The sequence below is a fragment of the Rattus norvegicus genome, chromosome X (assembly GCF_036323735.1).
Source record: "Rattus norvegicus strain BN/NHsdMcwi chromosome X, GRCr8, whole genome shotgun sequence".
Taxonomy (NCBI): domain Eukaryota; kingdom Metazoa; phylum Chordata; class Mammalia; order Rodentia; family Muridae; genus Rattus; species Rattus norvegicus.
In genome coordinates this window covers 69993142-70014868 of record NC_086039.1, presented here as the reverse complement: position 1 = coordinate 70014868, position 21727 = coordinate 69993142, and the positions used below count along the sequence as shown (strand labels likewise).

Sequence of the window (21727 nt, the reverse complement as noted above, 5' to 3'; positions counted from 1 at the left end):
CTTAACCAACCCAAAGAGTCAAATAATAGTTCCTGTGACCTTGCATCTACTTTTGAGTCCCTGTGGGTAATCTATGACTTAGCTTGGGGTCTTTACCTCAAGAAAATTGTGAGTATGTTGTGTTCTCATATAAGATGATTTTTAGAAGACTCTTGCTGTAGAATAGACAGCTGGGGTATGTGAGTCAGGTCTCCAAAGATACCAATGATTTTGAGGGGAAAAAAGGAAAAAACAAAAACTTCATACTAGAATCTAAAAGGCTGGAGCATTGCTTAGAGCTCCATACATAGTCTCATTGATTTTAATTAATAAAAGTATGGCAGAATGCTAGCTGTCCCTCCCAAATCCTGTCTTCTCTCCAGGCACACAACTAGGTAATACATAATAGAAGATAGATAAATGGATGGATTGATGGATGGACAGACAGACGGATGCAAGTATTTATAGTCTGTGTGTGTGAATACACAAAATTGTACTATTTTGTAATTAACCAAATGAGGTAAAAACTCATGGCCACACAAGAACCAGTATTAAAGTTTATGGAAGCTTTATTTGTAATTATCCAAACTTAAAAGCACCTAATGTGGGCTTGAAAGCTGGCTCAGTGGTTAAGAGAGCTGACTGCTTTTCTGGAGGTCTTGAGTTCAATTCTCAATAAGCACATGGTGGCTCACAACCATCTGTAATGAGATCTGATGCCCTTGTCTGGTGTGTCTAAAGACAGCTACAGTGTATTCATATACATTAAATTAATTTTTTTAAAGAAGACACCAATGACCTATGCTCTAAGATCAAGAATTGACAAATGGGACATCATAAAATTGCAAAGCTTCTATAAGGCAAAGGACATTGTCAATAGGACAAAAAGACAACCAATAGATTGGGAAAAGATCTTTACCAATTCTACATTCGATAGAGGGCTAATATCTAAAATATACAAAGAACTCAAGAAGTTAGACTCCAGAGAATCTAATAACTTTATTTAAAAAATAAAGAGCTAAACAAAGAATTGTCAACTGAGGAATATTAAATGGTCAAGAACTGTTCAACATCCTTACTCATCAGGGAAATGCAAATCAAAACAACCCTGAGATTCCACCTCACATCAGTCAGAATGGCTAAGGTGAAAAACTCAGATGCTGGTGAGGATGTGGAGAAAGAGGAACACTCCTCCATTGTTGATGGGATTGCAGACTGGTACAACCACTCTGGAAATCAGTCTGGAGGTTCCTCAGAAAACTGGACATTGCACTACCTGAGGACCTAGCTATACCTCTCTTGGGCATATACCCAAAAGATGCTCCAACAAATAATAACAAAGACACGTGCTCCACTATATTCCTAGCAGCCTTATTTATAATAGACTGAAGTTGGAAAAAACCCAGATGCCCTTCAACAGAGGAATGGATACAGAAAATGTGGTACATCTACACAATGGAGTACTACTACTAGCTATTAAAAACAATGACTTCATGAAATTCATAGGCAAATGGATGGAACTAGAAAATATCATCCTGAGTGAGGTAACCCAGTCACAGAAAAACGCACATGGTATGCACTCATTGATAAGTGGATATTAGCACAACAGCTCAGAATACCCAAGAAACAATTCACAGAGCATATGAAGCTCAAGAAGAAGGAAGATCAAATGTGGATGCTTCAGTCCTTCTTAGAAGGGGGAACAAAATACTCACTGGAGGAAATATGGAGACAAAGTTTGGAGCAGAGACTGAAGGAAAGACCATCCAGAGACTGCCCCACCTGGGGATCCATCCCACATACAGCCACCAAAGCCAGACACTATTGCTGATGCCAAGAAGTGCTTGCTGACAGGAGCCTGATATAGCTGTGTCCTGAGAGGCTCTGCCAGAGCCTGACAAATACAGAGGTAGATGCTCTCAGCCAATCATTGGACGGAGAACGGGGTCTCAATAGAGGAGTTAGGAAAAGAAGTGAAGGAGCTGAAGGAGTTTGCAACCCCATAGGAAGAACAACAATAGCAACCAAACAGAGTTTTCAGGGACTAAACCACCATCCCATGAGTACACAGGGATGGACCTGTGGCTACAGCTGCTTATGTAGCAGAGGATGGCCTTGTCGGGACCCTCATAGAAGCAGGGGGATAGCAAGTTTCTACACAAATACACCTGCACACACACACAAATACATAATAAAAGTGATTTTAAATAACTTTATGCCAGTAAGTTTGACCATAGACAAAATGACAGTTTTCCTTGAAAACTCTTTTTTCCTGATACATGCATCAGAATTGACCCAAAGAGAAACAATCTGAATGAACCAGTTCCAAATGTTTCAAATAGTTCTGCACCTGTTAAAGAAAGGAAATTTTAAACATCTTTTTCTAAAGTAAATTACTTCATTAGTAGATTCTTCCAAGCATATTAATCAATTTTGTATGAATAGCTCTTCCCCACCCCTAGACAAAAAACTACAAGAAACCAGTGACTGCTGGGAAAAGGAGAAACAGCCTCTTACAAGGATGAACTCCTTGATTGGTTGCCCATGGCAGAGTGGTCATCCCTGAAACCATATCGCGTAAACAACAAAAATGGACTCAGTGTTGTGTGTGTCTGTGTGTGCATATTTATACATGCATGCATACATACATAACATGTAATAATCATAATCAAAGAAAAAGAGTTTATCAATCTGAGAATGGAGGGAGGACATGAGAGGAGTAGAGGGAGCACAGCCAGAGGGGCTAGAGGAGAGAAAAAGAGGAGGAAAATGGTTTAATTCTATTTTGATTTAAAACATGAAAAATACAAATGTGAGACATTGATTGTATGGGGCTACCATGATGCTGATGTCCAAATCAGGAAAGAGTATTCATCACAAAATAAAATGAGACACTCAAACAAAACTATGTTTATCTTGAGTGATAGGTACAGAAGTTCCTCCTCAACAAAAATTAAGATGTTTAATTCAGTATTATACAAACAAATAATTTATGGCCAACTAGTATTTAGTTAAAGAATTTATCAATGTAAAAATGTAGTGTTCATTAAACAAAGGAAGAAATGTGCTCATCTTAATGAAAGAGAAGCATGAAAGAAAATTTTAATTCCCATTTTTGATGAAAATATGCAGAAAACTAAGCCTGGAAGATGACATCTTCACTCTGACAAGTATCACCAATATTATTCCTTAGTTAATTTTTGATGATGGGATGTGAGGAATTCCCCACCTGTGTCAAGAGCTGAGGTATGTGTGATCATCGCTTTCACGCAACACTGCTGGACTAATTCCAGGACTCCCATTTCACATTGGACTTAACTGATCATCTTGTTTTCCTGACTGGCTCCTAATAACCATCTGTAATCATCTTGATGTAAGACCATTTTCAAAGCTTTGCTAGACTTTCGCTCTTTGTCGGGCTCAATACTTCAAAAATGAATCTCTTGGATTCTGTTTTCCAATCCTCTATCCATTTACATTTCTCCGTTAGTTGTGGACTGTGAATCAGACCACCTGGGAGTATAGTTCTCACTTGCAGTACTTCCTTGGATTTCTATGGGCAGATTTTTTTAACCTCTCACTCAACTTTAATTTGCCCAACCTGGTCCAAACTTTTCTGCTTTCAGCCTCCTGACAGCTGGAATCACAGGTGCGCACCACCACACCTAACTCTTGGCCTTAAATTTCTGTATTGGAGAGTGGATGCCCTGGATGTATATTGGATGGGAATTCTGCCTCTTTAAAGATATTGTAAAAGTAGACCTGTTTCTATATACCAGGGCTTTGCACATGTCATAGAGAACTGACCAATCTGCCATTGCTAGGATATGCCCATCTAATTTCAACAGGAACACAGAAGGTAAACTGAAATGGATAAATGAACTGTGATACACCTTTGCAAGGAAATATTATTCAGTCGTAAGCTGATATGGAATGTATTTGCTAAGTTAAAAATTGCCAGACTATATGTATATGGATTATATGGATATAATCACATATGTTTGACATCCTGGAATGTATAAAAATATAGGAAACAAAAATAACTTCAGTGATGGCCGGGGTTTTAAATGAGATGAACTCACTATAAAGGGACAATATAAGAAATAGAACAAAGGATGTTTGTAAGGAGCTACGATAGCATACACATATGTTTACACATGAATATATTATTAAAACCCATATAACTATATACCATAAAAAGTAATCCCACTATATACAATATAAAAATAAATCAGATAGTGGAGGGGACTACAGATAGAATTCACACTGTGATAAATGAATCTGACTATATAAAAAATTAACTGCACAAACATACTGAAGGAGCTTAGAAAGGAAAGCTGACTTAAATAACTTTGAAAAATAATTTTGACTTGGACACAAGGTTAAGGACAAAAATAGAATGCACAATACTGTGCTCTAGTTAGGAACTTTGATTTTCATTGGTATACATTCTTACATGTATACCATGTATAATTATATACATTCTTTACATGTATAATCCTTTCTACTGTGACTTGACACATGTGTTACTAAAAGTGATTCTACCATGCAAATGTGTGTGATAAATTCTAAGAAGCTGTGGGGGAAATTGGGTTAGGAATATACATGAGAACTTAAAGACACATTTTATAAAGATAACAACCAAATAAAATTATTGTTTGGTATATGTTAAATGACGACAATACATCAATACTACAATAAATATGCCATTTAACTTGAAATAGACCTGATGGCTGCTTGCAGAAGGCAATGTCAGAGGGATTGCTCATGTTAGAGCAAATTGAAACTTTCAAAAATGTTATGCATTCGCTTATGTGCATATGCATAAGCACAAGGCATACTGACTGATAATGTGCTTTTCATTATCTGTGCTTTATTTGCATTAATGTTGGAAAAAGTAAGTGATTTGGTATGGTTAGTAGATACCAGCCATTAAAAGTAATTCTATTACTATATTCTAGCAAAATATGATTGAAAAAACCTTTTAAAATATCACTTTAAGTAGCATCAAAATCCATTAAATGTATAAAGATTAAGCAATAGTACATTCTTAAAACACTGGAAAAATTTAAAGACCTAAACAAATGAAGTTTATTTATGTGTGTGTATGTATATACACATATTATGTATAATGTTCATGGGCTAGAAAAGTTAGTACTATGAAGTTTTCTCTAATTTGATCCATAGACTTAAAGAATCCCAGTCAAAATCCCTGCTTAACTGGTAGGATAATATGAATATCTTTATGGAGATTCAAAGGGCAATCGTGAAAATGATAGGTAGAATTCTAGGACTTAAATCCCACAACAAAGAATCCAGACTAGAATCTGGAAATAGACCCACAAGTAGTGATTTTCTTTGCAACAATGCGTCTAATACTTTACAATGGGGAAAGGGCTGTTATGTTGCTCTTGTTTTATACTGAAATGTTGCGATAATTTTATGTAAATATTAGGAAAACATTAACTTTGATCCCCCTTTACACCATATAATTACATCATATATGAACATTGACTTGAGATAGGTTGAGCACATTAGCACATTCTGTAATCAAGGCTACTCAGGAGGCTGAGGCAGGAAGACCACTTAAGATCAGGAATTCAAGGCCATCCTTGGCAATATGATAAGATTCAATCTCAAAAGATGAAGTATCGTAGTGTAAAACGGTAAGATTTCTAAGAAAAATGTAGAGGAATATCATTATGACCTTGAGAATGCAAATTATGAACCATATAAGAAAATAACAATAATATACACTTTGATACAATTAAGAACTTCAGATTGTCAAACCCGGTGGTGGTGGTGACATAAAACTTTAATCCCAGCATTTGGGAAGGAGGGACAGACAGATCTCTCTGAGTTTGAGGTCAGCCTGGTCTATAGAGCAAGTTCCAGGACAGCTAAGGCTACACAGAGGAACCCTGTCTTGAAAAACAAAACAGAACAATAACAAAAAAGGGAACTTCAGGTTGTCAAAAGCTACCACTGAAAAAATACAAACTACAAATAGGAAGAAAACAACACATAAATTTGATAAATTGCAGACTATGTAAAAAATACTCCTATAGCTCAACAAGACAACCCAGTATAAAATAGGCAGAAGAATTACATGGGAACATCACAAGGGGAAATATCCAAGTCATCAGTAAGTAACAGAAAAGATGCTCGATATCATTATTCATCAAGGAAATACAAATTAGAAGTAAAATGTGAGCTGCTATGTATTGATAACCCTCTGTTGTGCTAAAATGCCATGACATGGCCCCAAGAAACTTAGAAGAGAAAGGGGTATATTTGGAATTACAGTTTCAAGGACATACTGTCGGTCATGGTGAAGAAACCATGGCAACAGGTAGGGCATTCCTGTCAGCAGAAGTGGAAAGCTGTCTGATCAAATTTTCATCCTCATACAAGAAGCGGAGAGAAAGAGCAGGAAGTGGGGCAAGACCATAAACCCTCAAAGCCTGTCCCATACTTTCTCTGAAAGGCTCCAGCTCCTAAAGATTCCATGAACTATTGCAAACAGTACCATCAACTAGGGACTAAGTGTTCAAATTTATGAGCCCATGGAAGACATTTCTTATTCAAAGCACCACATATTGCATACAAATTGAAGAACAAAATAACAATTGCTGGGTCAGCTAGATGGCTCAAATGAGTAAAAGCACTTGTCTCCCACCCATGCAAATTCAATGAGCTGCATTCAGTCTGTAGGAGCTATGGAAAGGTAGGGACAACTAAATGCACAAATTTGTCTTCTCATCTCCATATGTACCCCAAGGCATGTGTGCCCCACCCATGTGATAATAAATTTTAAAAGATGTTTTTAATAGCAACTGTTATAAGGATGGGGAGCAGAGCTGGGAAGCATGCCATTGGAAAAAACATTTTGAAAAATTGTTTAGTGATATTTCCTTAAAACACACACACACACACACATCTTAGCAATGACTTTGCAAGCTCTCTCATAAGCAAATATTCAAGTGGAATAAATGTATCTATTCACTAAAATATGCACAAGAACCTTCACAATATTTCTATTCGTAAGAGCTAAAAATCTGAAACAACCATGTCAACAGAAGGATGAATTAAATAAATTGAATAGTGTTTGTATAGTGGAACACTGCAAAGCAAGAAAAGAAAATAGTCTCTGGTGCATGCAAAAATATAAATGAAAATCACAGGCATTGTCATAAGGAAAAGAAATCAAGCATAATAGGATATACTGGATTCAATTTGAATGTGTTGGGGGTCGTTAGAGAGATGGACTAAACAATCAAGAATAGTTGTTGATTTTTAGAGAATCTAAGTTCAGTTCCTGGCACCCATATTGGTAAGTCATAGCCACGTGTAAACCCAGCACCAAGGGATCTGGCGACCATTTCTAGCCTCTTCAGGTGCCCACACACATGCGGCATACACTTGCTCACATACACACATACATCCAAAGAAACTACTTTATTTAAATCTTTGAAAGAATGAATGTTTTGGGATAGAACCCATGTCATGCAACTCATCCATAAAAAAAATGTATAACTCAGTAGACTTTACTATATTCACATAAGTGTAACCAGTCAGGCAACATTCCATTACCTCAGAAAGAAACTTTGAACCTTTACCAACCCTTGTATTTTCTAAACCACTAATGTATGTTCTGTTCAAATAGATTTGCATATTCTGAACGTTTCATATATATGGAATCATATAATATGTATCATTTATGACTGGCTTATTTAGACTATTTCATATTTTCAAAGTTCCCCGTGTTGTAGCAACTATCAGCACTTCATTGCTTTTCATAATCAAATATTCCATTTTACAAATATACTATTTTATTCATCTATTGATCACTTAACTTGTTTCTATCTTATGCTAATTGTGAGTAGTGCTGTTATAAACATTTGTGTAGGAGTTTTTATCTGCACATACTTTAATTTTCTTGGGTATGTACCTAGAAGTGGCGTTGCTAGTCATATGATAACTGTGCTTAATCATTTGAGAAACTGCCAAACTATATTTTAAAGCATTTGCACAATTTTACATTCCCATTGGCAGCGTATAGAGCTTCAAATTTCTTTATCTCGTTAGCAATATTTTTTATTATCATCATCAGTATTATTATTATTATTATTACTATTATCATTATTCCAGCTATCCTAGTGAATGTACTTGTGGTGGCTTATGGTGGCTTTTTCTAGTGACTACTTTTCCCCATGAGATATAATGTGCACTTTTTCAGATGGCTATTGTCTACCATAGGATTTGTCTCATAGTTCCAGAGGCTGGGGGATTCAAAACCAGTGAAGGCATGTAATGAGAGTATAACATGGCACAAGGTGAAAGGATCCACTAGTGTGAAATAAGAAACAAAGGAAGGTTAGCCTCATTTTATAAGAACCTACCTACACAGTAACTAATCTAGTCCCTTTAGAGTGAGAATTCTTCAGTTGTATGAAAAAAAGGCTTGATCATGTTTGAGTTAATTTTTGTATATGGCATCAAGTATGAGTTCAGTTTCATTCTTTAACATATAATATCTACTTGTCACATAACATTTTTGTTTCAAAGACTAGTCATTCCCTATGAATATCTTATATCATGTGTGAAAAAAATTAGTTTGCCATAGATACATGTCTATGTTTCTGGGTCATCAGTTAGATCTCACTGATGTATAGGTCTGTCCTAATTTTAGTATCATAATATCCATCTGTTTGTTCCTTTAGTAAGCTTTGTAATCAGGAAGTCTTAGCCACTCAATTTTTATATTCTTTCAAGATTATTTTGATTATTCTGTGTCAGTTGACTTTCCGTATAAACTTTTGAATGGATTTGTCAGTTTCTTCAGGCAAATATCCCCATCTGGGATTCTGATGAATCTGCAGATCGTGTTAGAAAGTATTGTCTATGTGTTTGAGTGGGGGTGTTTGAGACAGGGTTTCCTTGTGTAGCCTTGACTGTCCCATAGACCATGCTGGCCTGGAACTTGGAGATCCACGTGCCTCTGCCTCCCAAGTGCTAGGATAAAAGACATGTGTCACCATATCCTGGCCTTTTTTTTATTTTGTAGGTATTAGCATTCATTATATTTTTATTTCAAGGGTATTTGTATATAAGTCATATATCAATACAGTATTCACTGATAAAACAGGGTAATTAACATTTCCATCCCCATAATATTGTTTAGAGATTTCAGACTCTTCTCTTCTGGTTATTAATATATGATTGATATATAGGATAATATGAACTATAGTGACCTCACTGTACTGTTGAACACTAGAACTTGCTACTTCTATCTAACTGCATTTGAGAGGAACACTTTAATAATCTTTTTAGATAGTTGTGGATATAAATTTTTCATACAATACTAAAATTTAATTGATAGTTATTTTAACTGCTCGTGATGTGGAAATTAAAACAACATGGTAAGTTTTCATGCAGTAACATTAAAATCCAGTGTCTGATACTCTATGATCTTTTACTAGTGACTTATCAATGTATTCTATACATGTCATTGTGAAAATATTAATTCTGTAATTTTGAAAATTGTTCAAACATTGGCATATTAATTCATCCAATAAAAATACTTACATTTGTTATATATTAAAGTTTTAGCAAGTAATATTGGTATTTGTTAATATAATTAATCTCATAAAAAAGCTTCAAATGTTCTTTGATAAATTGCCATCTCATAGTGATGAAGACAGTGTGTTAAAATTCACACATTTGAACTGGAGAGAAACTCAGGGGTTAAAAGCACTGACTGCTCCTCCAGAGGACCTGGATTCAATTCCCAGCACCCACATGGTGGTTCACCATCCATAACTCCATTCCCAGTGGATCCAACACCTTTGTCTGGCCTCTGCAGCTACCAGGGACACATATCGTCCACAGACATACATGCAGACAATGCATCCAGGAACTTGCTATAAAAATAAATATAAAACATTTAAATCAAACATTTGCTTGAAATTTCAATTGTTAACATTGGCAAAAATAATGCCATTGTTCATAAAATAACAGCTTCTCTTGTTAATTTTGGCTGAAATGTTTAGCCAGGTACCTAAATTTGAATGCTGGTGCCTTTTTATTCTTTAAAGTAAAAATATACTTTAAAAATAGAGCACTAATTTTAATAATATAAAAGAACTTAAACTTTCAGAGGCATATGTGAGGACTAAAAAAAGCCAACAAAAGATCATCTGACTTTGTCATTGGCTTACTAACAGTCCTCAGTCAAGTTAGAGATCACTATTTGGACAAAGTTTCCCTAGGACTGCTCCAAAAATGTTTGGTATAAAAGCTTGAATTTAGCGTGTTGTAGAATGCACTGTAAAGAATGCACACGACTTCCTTATGACAGTTTTTCTTATTCTGGCCCTCATGCCACTGTTCCAACAAGTATTTTATTGTCCTAGAAATGGTGGCTGAAGCTAGGTGATTGAAGGTCAGCAAGGAGCAAAGGAAAAGAAAGAACAAAAACATCAGAAAAATGGGGTTGGGGATTTAGCTCAGTGCGCAAGGCCCTGGGTTCGGTCCTCAGCTCCGGGAAAAAAGAAAGAAAGAAAGAAAGAAAGAAAGAAAGAAAGAAAGAAAGAAAGAAAGAAAGAAAGAAAGAAAGAAAGAAAATGTTGCAAAAGTAAAACAACTGAAAAAGGATCCAAGGAGGGATCATGCTCTATATTCAGAGAAAAGTCATTTGAAAGGTTGAATTGGAAGGACCACTAAAGTTTAATGCTAGTATTATTTAGGAGGTAACATATAACTGTGGGAGAATCATGTTCTAACTTCAACACTGATAGTAATAGGTATAGAAATTTGTTGATTATCTATTGGCAGTGATTATAAATTATGATTTATTTCACTTATTGAAATCTGAAAATCCAAATTACAAAAATTCCCCAAAATCCAAAACATTTTAGGACAGTCATAATAACACAAGTGAAAAAAATGCACATTTGACTTTATATGACAGTCACAGTCAAAAGAAAAGTATACTGAAAATATTATAAATCCTGGGCACATTGGTATACACCTATAATTCCAGTACTTGAGACATGGGGAGTGGAGGACAATGAGTACAAGGCCAACCTTGGCTATATACCAAAAGCCTGTCTGGAAAAGTGAGGGGAAAGCCAGCAAAATGGCTTGATAGGTAAAAGAGCTGCTGTCCATCCTAATAACCCAAGTTTGATCCCCAGGATGCATATGGTATAGAGAGAACAAGCTCCCGTAAGTTGTCCTCCGAATGCCACATGCCCAAGTACCTATACACATACATAGGCATACAACAAATAGAAGGGAAAAGAAGAAAGGAGAAGTGAGGGAAAAGGAGAGAAAAGACTAATATGCAAAATTACCTTCATGTTCTGCATAGATGTACAACAAAACATAAATGAATTTTGTCTTTAGATTTTTTCTAATTTTCAATACATCTCATTATAAATAATGCGAGTATTCAAAAATCTAGAAAACTGAAATATTTTTGCTCCTAAACATTTTCAGAAAGGGGGCACTATTGTGTAGCGGTTTCCTCCAGGATTAAAACTTTCCATCTTGGAAGGAAGCTCATTAAAACACAGGATGTTAAAGGAAATGCGACAGTTAGATATTTAAGACAGGATATGTATTCAAAGGCAAGTAAACAACAGGATATCCTGGTGGGTGGCTCACTAAGACACAGGATGCTTATAGGGAGGTCAAACAACAGGATGTTCCAAGGGAAAGTAAAACATGCCTGCTGCAGGGAAACTATGCTCAGGAAGTAAATAACTCAGTGGCTTCAGAAAGTCCCTGAAACTGACCAAATGTACTAGATCCTTCTTTCCCCACGCATAAATAAGCAGTAAGACCTCTTAGAGACACTCAAGCTGTGCTGCCTGGAAGAAGCAGAAACCAGCAAGCTGCCTAGAAGAGGCTCAGACCAACCGAGTCTTCCAAGATTGCAGGTGTGGAGCATGGTATCATGTACCACCGTGTCATTCTCCTGCATCCGGCTGCCTCAAATATTTATTCAACGAATGGCAAACAGAACTCAAGTATGGTGCATAACATCTGAAATATTCTTTTCATGATGAGAGCAAAGACACATTATTGGCAGAATACATTAAACAAATTTGGAAACTTTTTTGCTCATAAATCTATTGTTAATTCATGCAGCATTGTGTTTTCTATTTAATTCAGTCATGACAGCGAGCGTCAGCTCAAAGGATGCAGGCATGTTGGTTGGAATCTTAGCAATAGCACCAGAACATTTTCAGGTCGGTTATAAGCATCACAGCTGAAGTTTCAGAATATGTCAGAAATGCTAGTAAATGTGTTACAGGGTAGTAAAATTAGTGATGTGCTTATAGATATTAAAATGTTGAAAGTTTATCAATGGAGACTAGGATGGCCTTCAAACTAAGTGAAATCAATTTTTCCTTATGGGAAAACTTGTCCAGTTAGGATAGGATAGGAGAGAGGATTAGTGTTGCAGTAACAGAAAATGTTAAACTTTCCCTTTCCTTTAGGAGATTTCTCAGGTGATGACTGTGGGGTAATGCTTCTGCTGTATGAATTTGAAGTTAAAACCAAAACCAATGATCCATCCCTGCACAGCTTTCTGCAATCAGTTTGGAAGATGCCTGGTTTAGAAAGCAGAACACTTGAAATAATGGCATGTAAGTGCTCTATTTATACCTGTGCAAGGCCAGTGCCCATTTAGATCCTACTGTTTTCTCTCTTCTGACCTTGAGATGATTTTCATAGTATATTGTTTCTCACTCTCTGATGCATTCTTAAACTACTTTGAATTAAAATCATTTATATAGTTATCTTTTTCACTCTACAAGATTGTAATCTCAGGATCATGAGCAATAATTACTTTTATGTGTTATACTAATAAATCTTAGTGAAGAGCATTGCTCATAATAGGTGCTCAAATGAAGTCTATATGTAGAATTTAATTACGTAATGGCATGATAGGGGAAGCTCAAACTTTGGAAAGTTAGTTTTATGTAGGTAGCTAAAAATGATAAATAGCTACATTGATGATCAAAGATGACTCAGCCTTAGTAATTTACTAAAATGTATGGAGAAATTTGGAAAGTTTATGAATTTCTCTCTCTCTCTCTCTTTCTCTCTCTCTGTGTGTGTGTGTGTGTGTGTGTGTGTGTGTGTGTGTGTATGGTTGTGTGTGTGTGTTTACATGTGTGAAGGTTAGCTGAAAACTTACAGAAGGCAGTTCTCTTTGCAGCATATAGGCCCCAGGGATTGAAATCTGGTCATCAGGCTAGGTAGCAAGTACCTTTTTATACACTGAGCCACCTCACTAGCCCCTAGAAATTTGGAAATATTTTAACACGGTGCAATTTTCAAAATCTTTAAGCTATGCTATAGGACTTATGAGCCTCAAAGCCATTTAGGGAATTTACTGCTGGAAATACCCTGATTATCTTCCCCTTTGCCTGTAACTTTCCTTAAGAGCTTGAGCATGGGTAGTGAAGGTATTAGGGAGCCTCCAGTATACTACAATTGCCTTGGGTTTCTTAGAACTGGACCAATGAGGCATACTCTATGACTACCACTCCTTATATAGTGGGACTGCTCTATAGGCTTCTTGACCGCATCTGGAAGGCCTAGACACGTCTAGACTCTCTAAGGCAGCAATACCAAAGCCTATTTTTCACATCAGGAAGAAGCAGCAACAAGAAAACAAGTATATGGCAGATTGTTGTCTGGCTTTGATTAGCAGCTTTTTATTGATCTGCTTCTATTTCTTAGCTTGCCTTTCCTTCACTGTGGTTCATAATATAGTTGCATCACCTGTAAGACTGTGCATGGTTACAGAAACAGTAGATTTTCCGTCACTCATTGTTGAAGAATGAATGGAACCTGAAAGAAATGAGAGGCTCTCTCAAAGCTTCTATAGAGTCATGATTTTATCAAATTTGGTGTGTGTGTGTGTGTGTGTGTGTGTGTGTGTGTGTGTGTGAGAGAGAGAGAGAGAGAGAGAGAGAGAGAGAGAGAGAGAATCTTTTTATTCCATTAGAGAATGCATGTTCTAGTCCTGCTTGAAAACTGTAATGAATAAGATAACGTGGCATTCAGAAGCTTTTTCCTTCTCTTCTTACAGCACTAGCTATGGATAAACCTGCACACTATCCTACTATTGCACAGAAGGCCTTGAAAAAACTTTTATTGATCTATAGAAGGAAAGTGCCAATTAATGTTTTGAGATACAGGTTAGTAAATATAAGTTGACACCTAAATTAAGTTTTGTGGAAGCCAAAAAACACAAAAACAAAACAAAATCAACAACAAAAACCCCTCTAGTCAATATCCCATTAGTCACCCACTATAATCAACTGAGCTAACATAGAAGATTATAGGAAAATTATCCTGTAAAGTTCTCTGTAGTGAAAATTATATTGCACACTGGAGAATAGTAAGCAAGACTTCTGTTCCCAGGAGAGAAAAAGAAGGGTACATCCTGCTTTCCTTTATTGTTCTAGTCATATAATAAAATAGTACTATGTACTCCTTCCTTCATGTCATTTACTAAGTATCCCACATGATCATAAATTGGTAGCTACCACTCAACTTAAACATTTTTCCTATATTTTTCTTCTGTTTTTTCCCTAGTACTTTTTTTTCTTTTTTCGGAGCTGAGGACTGAACCCAGGGCCTTGTGCTTGCTAGGCAAGCGCTCTACCACTAAGCTAAATCCCCAACCCCTCCCCTAGTACTTTTAAGTATCAATAATGTTATATGGTTTTGCTCTTTCAGGAAAAACTCATTGTAGTCTTTCTGTTCTGAGAAGTAAGATTTTTTTTGTCAATTTAAATCCAATTTTAATTCCTTTGTCCCTTTGAAGAGGTAGCATTATTGTTTAAATGCCCATAAATTGAATCAGCTCATAAAATATGAAAATGACATGATTGAACTGGCAAAATGGTTCAGCAGATGAAGGTCCCTGCTGCCAAATCTAATGATCTGAGTTCAATCTCAAGGACCCACGTAGCGGAAGGAGAGAACCAACTCTGGAGGGTTGTCCCCTGACCTCTGTTCAAGCGTGTGTATGTGTGTGTGTGTGTGTGTGTGTGTGTGTGTGTGTGTGTGTGTGTGTGTGTGGTGCACACACACAAATAAAAACAATGAACAATTCCTTCATGAGGGATATAAACTTGTCTAAAATGACAACCAACCACAAACATCAAAGGAAGGACTAATCAGCCCCTTTTGCATCTTTAAAATTCTGTCTTCTAAGGTTCCAAGATCAAAATGAAAGACAGAGCAGAGGAAGAGCTCTCAGTGTGAGATGAGATTCAGAGTTGACTTCTCTTAACCAGGCCAGTAATTTCTTTCCTTACAGATGACTGGTCTCTTTTTACTTTTCAGTGTATGCATGCACAACTTGATTGACCTTCTGGTGTCAGATAGAAGATGGAATATGGCACTGTATCCCCTAAAAGAAGTTTGGGGCCATTTAAAAAGTGCTCTGAGTCTCATTCGCCAAACCGTAAGTCAAAGAGCAGGCAATAGTAAAGTTGCAGACTATTGGAAGGAACCAGAGTGTCTTGCATATTTGTTTTCATATAGAATGATATTTTCTGATAGGAGTTTTATGATAAATTTGTATTACAATGTAGATATCCACTTCAAAGTATCTCCGAGTTATAAAATATAAATAGTTAATGGTAAGAATTTTCTAGTATAAGCTTACTAACTAAGGTTTGTGTCAGAAAAACAAGACCAGTAAGCATCTTGAATTGTTTTATATTTTTGGAACCTAATATAATTCTTTCCATTATGATTATATTAATTTTGTGAAAAGGCTTATTATTATTCCCACCATATCTCAGAGGCCGGTGGTAAAATAGAAGGAACAAAAATCTGTATTTTGCTCCCTTTCGATTGTTAATTTGTTTGTTTCTTGTCAGTGAGGATTCTTTTAATTCCTGCCTTCTCTTGAGCCCTTTGAAGTCTGTCTATATTATCACTTTACTAGTATTTCATTCTTTTTGCTGAAAAAATTCTATACCACACTTTGTCTGTTCATTAGTTTTTAAGCATCTATATTGTTTCTACTTTTTAACCACTGTGAATGATGCTCCTATGCTCATTTGTACACAGTTGTTTGTGTTTCTATAATTAATGTATATATATATATATGTATCTGTGTATATGTGTATATATAGATAGAGAAAAAGAGAGGGGGAAGAGAGGGAGGGAGGGAAGGAGGGGGAGGACACTATTATCATTATACGTGATACAGCCCTGGCTGACCTGGAACTCTTTATGTAGACCAGGCTGGACTTGAATTCCCAGAGATCTGCCTGACACTGTATCCCAAACTCCTGGGATTAAAGGTGTGCACCATTAAGCCTGACTGTAGCATGTGTATTTAATTAAATTCTTAAATGTGTATGTAAGTAGAATTGTAGAGTCCCTGTGGTTAGCTTTATAAAGAGCTGCCCTCTGTTTTCCAAACTGGAAACAGACTGGAAACAGCACTTTACGTCCTGGTTTAGATCCTTTTCTATTTCTGTGATAAAATACAATTGCCAAGGAAACTTTCAGAAGAGTTTATAGTTTGAGAGGAAAAGTATACAATGGCAAGGGAGCAGGAAGCCAAGATATTCTCAGTCACAAACACAAAGCAGAAAAAAAAGCAAACTAGAACTTTGAGAGTTCAAAACCTACCACCAGGGATGTCCTTCCTCTAGCAAGCCTGTACTACCTCCCTAAACAGTGCCACCAACTGAAAAACAAGTGTTCAAATATCTAAACCAGTGGAAGATATTTTTGTTCAAACCACTCCATTTTCTTACTATGTGCAGATTCTGGCTTCTCTACTTATACACCAGTATTGTTATTGCCCATGTTTCTATTATAACCATCTTAGTGAGTATGAGTGGTAACTTCTGAGGTTTGAGATTAGTAGTTTCTTCATAGCTAATGGTGTGTTGGCCACAAATTTATTGACTGTTTTCATTTCTTTCCTGGAAAAATGTCTATTTGGTTTTCCCACTTTTTAAAAATTGATTGTCTTTTAATTGAGTTATAAGAGTTCCTTATATATTCTAGATAAGTTCCTTTATTTGTACTTTCTTTAAATCTTTTTCTTTTCCCCAATGTAATCATTTGAAAAGAAAAAATATTAATGAACTCTAATTTATTAAGCATCCCACTTTTATAGATATTACACTTTTATAGGTATTGTTTTGTAATAAAAAATACTTTGCCCAATCCAAATTCATAGATATCTTTTCTTATGTATTCTTGAAGTTTCATATTTTTATCTTTTGAATGTAGGTCTATGATACATAAATCAAATTAATTTTTGTATTTATTATAAAGAGTTTAAGTGGCTTCTTGGTACTTTCGCATATGGGTACCTTTCTGTTGTTTAAGTTGAGTTTCCTCATTTGTAAAATGCTCTGTTTTGAGTCTACCACATTGCACATGTATGGGTCAATGAAAATAGTATCTGTGTTATAAACTTATTCATGACTATCTAAGATACTAACTTTTTATGAGAGTCATAAAACAGGAGAGTAAGATGGCTTGCTTAAAATCATGCATAAAGTCATTACTTACATTCACGATCATATCTAAGTATGTTGGTTTGGGATGCAGCTCAATTTGTATAGTGCTTGCTGAGGGCTCTCTCTCCAACGTCGCATAGCCAAGCGTGGTGGCACACACCTGTAATCTGGCACCTGGAAGCATCAGAAATTCATGGTCATCCTTGCCTGCATAGTGATTTTGAGATCGTGAAATTCTGTCTCAAAAGCAAACAGGTAAACAAAACCAACAACAAAATCTAAGAATCTTGGCTGTTTTTTTATATACCAGGATTTGAAAATCACAATATAAGATAGTAAGTGGGATGCCAATCTGATACAAGCTACCAGTGACTAATGAAATCTAGAATTTTCCTGGAACAACTTAATTCTGTCCTACATGAATTTAAATATGAAAAGACTTCAGCACTGAACAATTTGAATTTTTCTTTTGCAACCTTTAACCTTTTAGGAAGAGGGGAACATTCCATTTCTAAGCCAGAAGCTACACCTGGAGCTTCAACTGTTTTCTATATGCAAATTAAAAATTAGACTCACTGTAACTCCACACTGATCAATGTCTACAGTCTCTTCGAGGCCACGGCTTCTCTGAGAAACTTGGTTTTACCACTTTTATCCATCACACTACAGTTGTAATCCCTATCACTCTCCTGTTAGAGAGCTGCTGATTTCTAATTTTCTGATGTGTTCTCTGTCCACTGTTGCCCATACCTGAAACATGATCATATGCTTAGCTTTTTATACAGAGAATAATTTAGTGACTCTATTAGCTCTTTATCTCGTATACATTGCTTTTTTCTTTTTGATTGAATGTGCTATGTATCTGCTGTGTTTCAAATGCTCAGAAGAAAAGTCTCCCTTCATCATTTTTTCAAAATTTAATAAGTCGAGGACTTTTATCAGCTACCTCCATATACTGGCAGAATGCCTATTACACAGATATAAAACCTCTGCCTCAGTCACCATGCTTTACAGTTAGCATTCGTGTTTTACTTTTATAGTCATTATCTCACTGAGATTCAATAGACAGCGCTACTGTTACTTATCTTGGATTTACAATTGAAGACATTTTTAAAATTCAAAAAGTCAGGTTACTAATTTAGTTTAAATCATCTGTGGTTAACAAATGGGCCCTGGTACAGTCTCTGGTAAGAGCCTGCTTCCTCATAGATGAGATTATTCCTTTCTGTAACTTGAGATGGCAAAAATGAAAAGGTATCTCTCTGGTATCGTTTATCATGGCACTAACCCTATTTCTGAGGGTTACCCTTATTACCTAATCACTTCCTGATGATCCAAACTCTTAATATTGGCAATTTGAAGGTTAGGACTTTAACATGTGACTTTGGAGATTACACAAGTATTCGTTCAATTGTCAACTGGACTCATTCTATCGGTGCAACTTTTCCAGTTTTTAGTAGGAAATCTCAAGTTAAATGAGAGGCTTAGGCTGATATTCAGAACTAGTAGCAATGAAGGAGCCCAGTGGGGAAGTGATCACATGATTAAGTAGGCATTTCTACATTATGTCCTCTATAATAGGTTTTCTAGTATTCTAGATTGCTTTTTAAGAATTGAGCTATAAGGACTGTACCTGGAGGGATCTATGGCTGCAGATACATATGTAGCAGAGAATGGATGACCTTGCCTGACAGCAATGGGAGGGGAGGCCCTTGGCCCCAGGGAGGTTTGATGCCCCAGTGTAGGGGGATGCTAGAGTGGTAGGGTGGGACAGTGTGGGTGGATGGGGGCAACACCCTCATACAGGCAAAGGGGAGGGGGAGAGCAGATGTGGGATGGGGACATGAGTACAGGGGTAACCAGGAAGTGGGATATCATTTGAGATGTAAATGAATGGAATGATTAATTTAAAAAGAAAGAAAATAAAAGAATTGTGTTGTTTAGGCTACCTCTTAATTAAATTTTATTTTGAAATAATTAAATATACTTGTAAGAAATAACAGCAATCTTTTTTTTTATTATTAACTTGAGTATTTTTTATATACATTTCGAGTGTTATTCCCTTTCCCAGTTTCCGGGCAAACATCCCCCTCCCCCCTCCCCTTTCTTATCGGTGTTCCCCTCCCCACCCTCCCCCCATTGTCCCCCTCCCCCCAACAGTCTAGTTCACTGGGGGTTCAGTCTTAGCAGGACCCAGGGCTTCCCCTTCCACTGGTGCTCTTACTAGGATATTCATTGCTACCTATGAGGTCAGAGTCCAGGGTCAGTCCATGTATAGTCTTTAGGTAGTGGCTTAGTCCCTGGAAGCTCTGGTTGCTTGGCATTGTTGTACATATGGGGTCTAGAGCCCCTTCAAGCTCTTCCAGTCCTTTCTCTGATTCCTTCAACGGGGGTCCTATTCTCAGTTCAGTGGTTTGCTGCTGGCATTCGCCTCTGTATTTGCTGTATTCTGGCTGTGTCTCTCAGGAGCGATCTACATCCGGCTCCTGTCGGTCTGCACTTCTTTGCTTCATCCATCTTGTCTAATTGGATGGCTGTATATGTATGGGCCACATGTGGGGCAGGCTCTGAATGGGTGTTCCTTCAGTCTCTGTTTTAATCTTTGCCTCTCTCTTCCCTGCCAAGGGTATTCTTGTTCCCCTTTTAAAGAAGGAGTGAACCATTCACATTTTGATCATCTGTCTTGAGTTTCATTTGTTCTAGGCATTTAGGGTAATTCAAGCATTTGGGCTAATAGCCACTTATCAGTGAGTGCATACCATGTATGTCTTTCTGTGTTTGGGTTAGCTCACTCAGGATGATATTTTCCAGTTCCAGCCATTTGCCTACGAATTTCATAAACTCGTTGTTTTTGATAGCTGAGTAATATTCCATTGTGTAGATGTACCACATTTTCTGTATCCATTCCTCTGTTGAAGGGCATCTGGGTTCTTTCCAGCTTCTGGCTATTATAAATAAGGCTGCAATGAACATAGTGGAGCACGTGTCTTTTTTATATGTTGGGGCATCTTTTGGGTATATGCCCAAGAGAGGTATAGCTGGATCCTCAGGCAGTTCAATGTCCAATTTTCTGAGGATCCTCCAGACTGATTTCCAGAATGGTTGTACCAGTTTGCAATCCCACCAACAATGGAGGAGTGTTCCTCTTTCTCCACATCCTCGCCAGCATCTGTTGTCCCCTGAGTTTTTGATCTTAGCCATTCTCACTGGTGTGAGGTGAAATCTCAGGGTTGTTTTGATTTGCATTTCCCTTATGACTAAAGATGTTGAACATTTCTTTAGGTGTTTCTCCGCCATTCGGCATTCCTCAGCTGTGAATTCTTTGTTTAGCTCTGAGCCCCATTTTTTAATAGGGTTATTTGTTTCCCTGTGGTCTAACTTCTTGAGTTCTTTGTATATTTTGGATATAAGGCCTCTATCTGTTGTAGGATTGGTAAAGATCTTTTCCCAATCTGTTGGTTGCCGTTTTGTCCTAACCACAGTGTCCTTTGCCTTACAGAAGCTTTGCAGTTTTATGAGATCCCATTTGTCAATTCTTGATCTTAGAGCGTAAGCCATTGGTGTTTTGTTCAGGAAATTTTTTCCAGTGCCCATGTGTTCCAGATGCTTCCCTAGTTTTTCTTCTATTAGTTTGAGTGTGTTTGTTTTGATGTGGAGGTCCTTGATCCACTTGGACTTAAGCTTTGTACAGGGTGATAAGCATGGATCGATCTGCATTCTTCTACATGTTGACCTCCAGTTGAACCAGCACCATTTGCTGAAAATGCTATCTTTTTTCCATTGGATGGTTTTGGCTCCTTTGTCAAAAATCAAGTGACCATATGTGTGTGGGTTCATTTCTGGGTCTTCAATTCTATTCCATTGGTCTATCTGTCTGTCTCTGTACCAATACCATGCAGTTTTTATCACTATTGGTCTGTAATACTGCTTGAGTTCAGGGATAGTGATTCCCCCTGAAGTCCTTTCATTGTTGAGGATAGCTTTAGCTATCCTGGGTTTTTTGTTATTCCAGATGAATTTGCAAATAATAACAGCAATCTTGAACACTCTTTACCCAGCTTTCCACAATGATAACACCTTACAAAATAATATCACAATATCACAATCAAAAGCCAGGCATGGTCGCACACACTCACAATCACATTATTCAGGACATGGAGGCATGAAAGTTAGGAATTAAAGGTCCTAGTCTGCTACACAGAGACTGCCTGCCTTGTAAC

The 21727-nt window shown here is 36.9% G+C and overlaps 1 protein-coding gene across 1 annotated transcript in view; it reads left to right on the top strand.

Moving 5' to 3' along the window:
• Tex11 (testis expressed 11) overlaps positions 1 to 21727 on the top strand; it is a 263533-nt gene that overhangs the window by 221676 nt on the left and 20130 nt on the right. The window contains exons 26-28 of the mRNA XM_008773302.4: positions 12489 to 12638; positions 14093 to 14201; positions 15358 to 15478. Of these exons, the coding sequence (XP_008771524.1) occupies positions 12489 to 12638; positions 14093 to 14201; positions 15358 to 15478 (380 nt within the window). The remainder of the gene's footprint in view (positions 1 to 12488; positions 12639 to 14092; positions 14202 to 15357; positions 15479 to 21727) is intronic.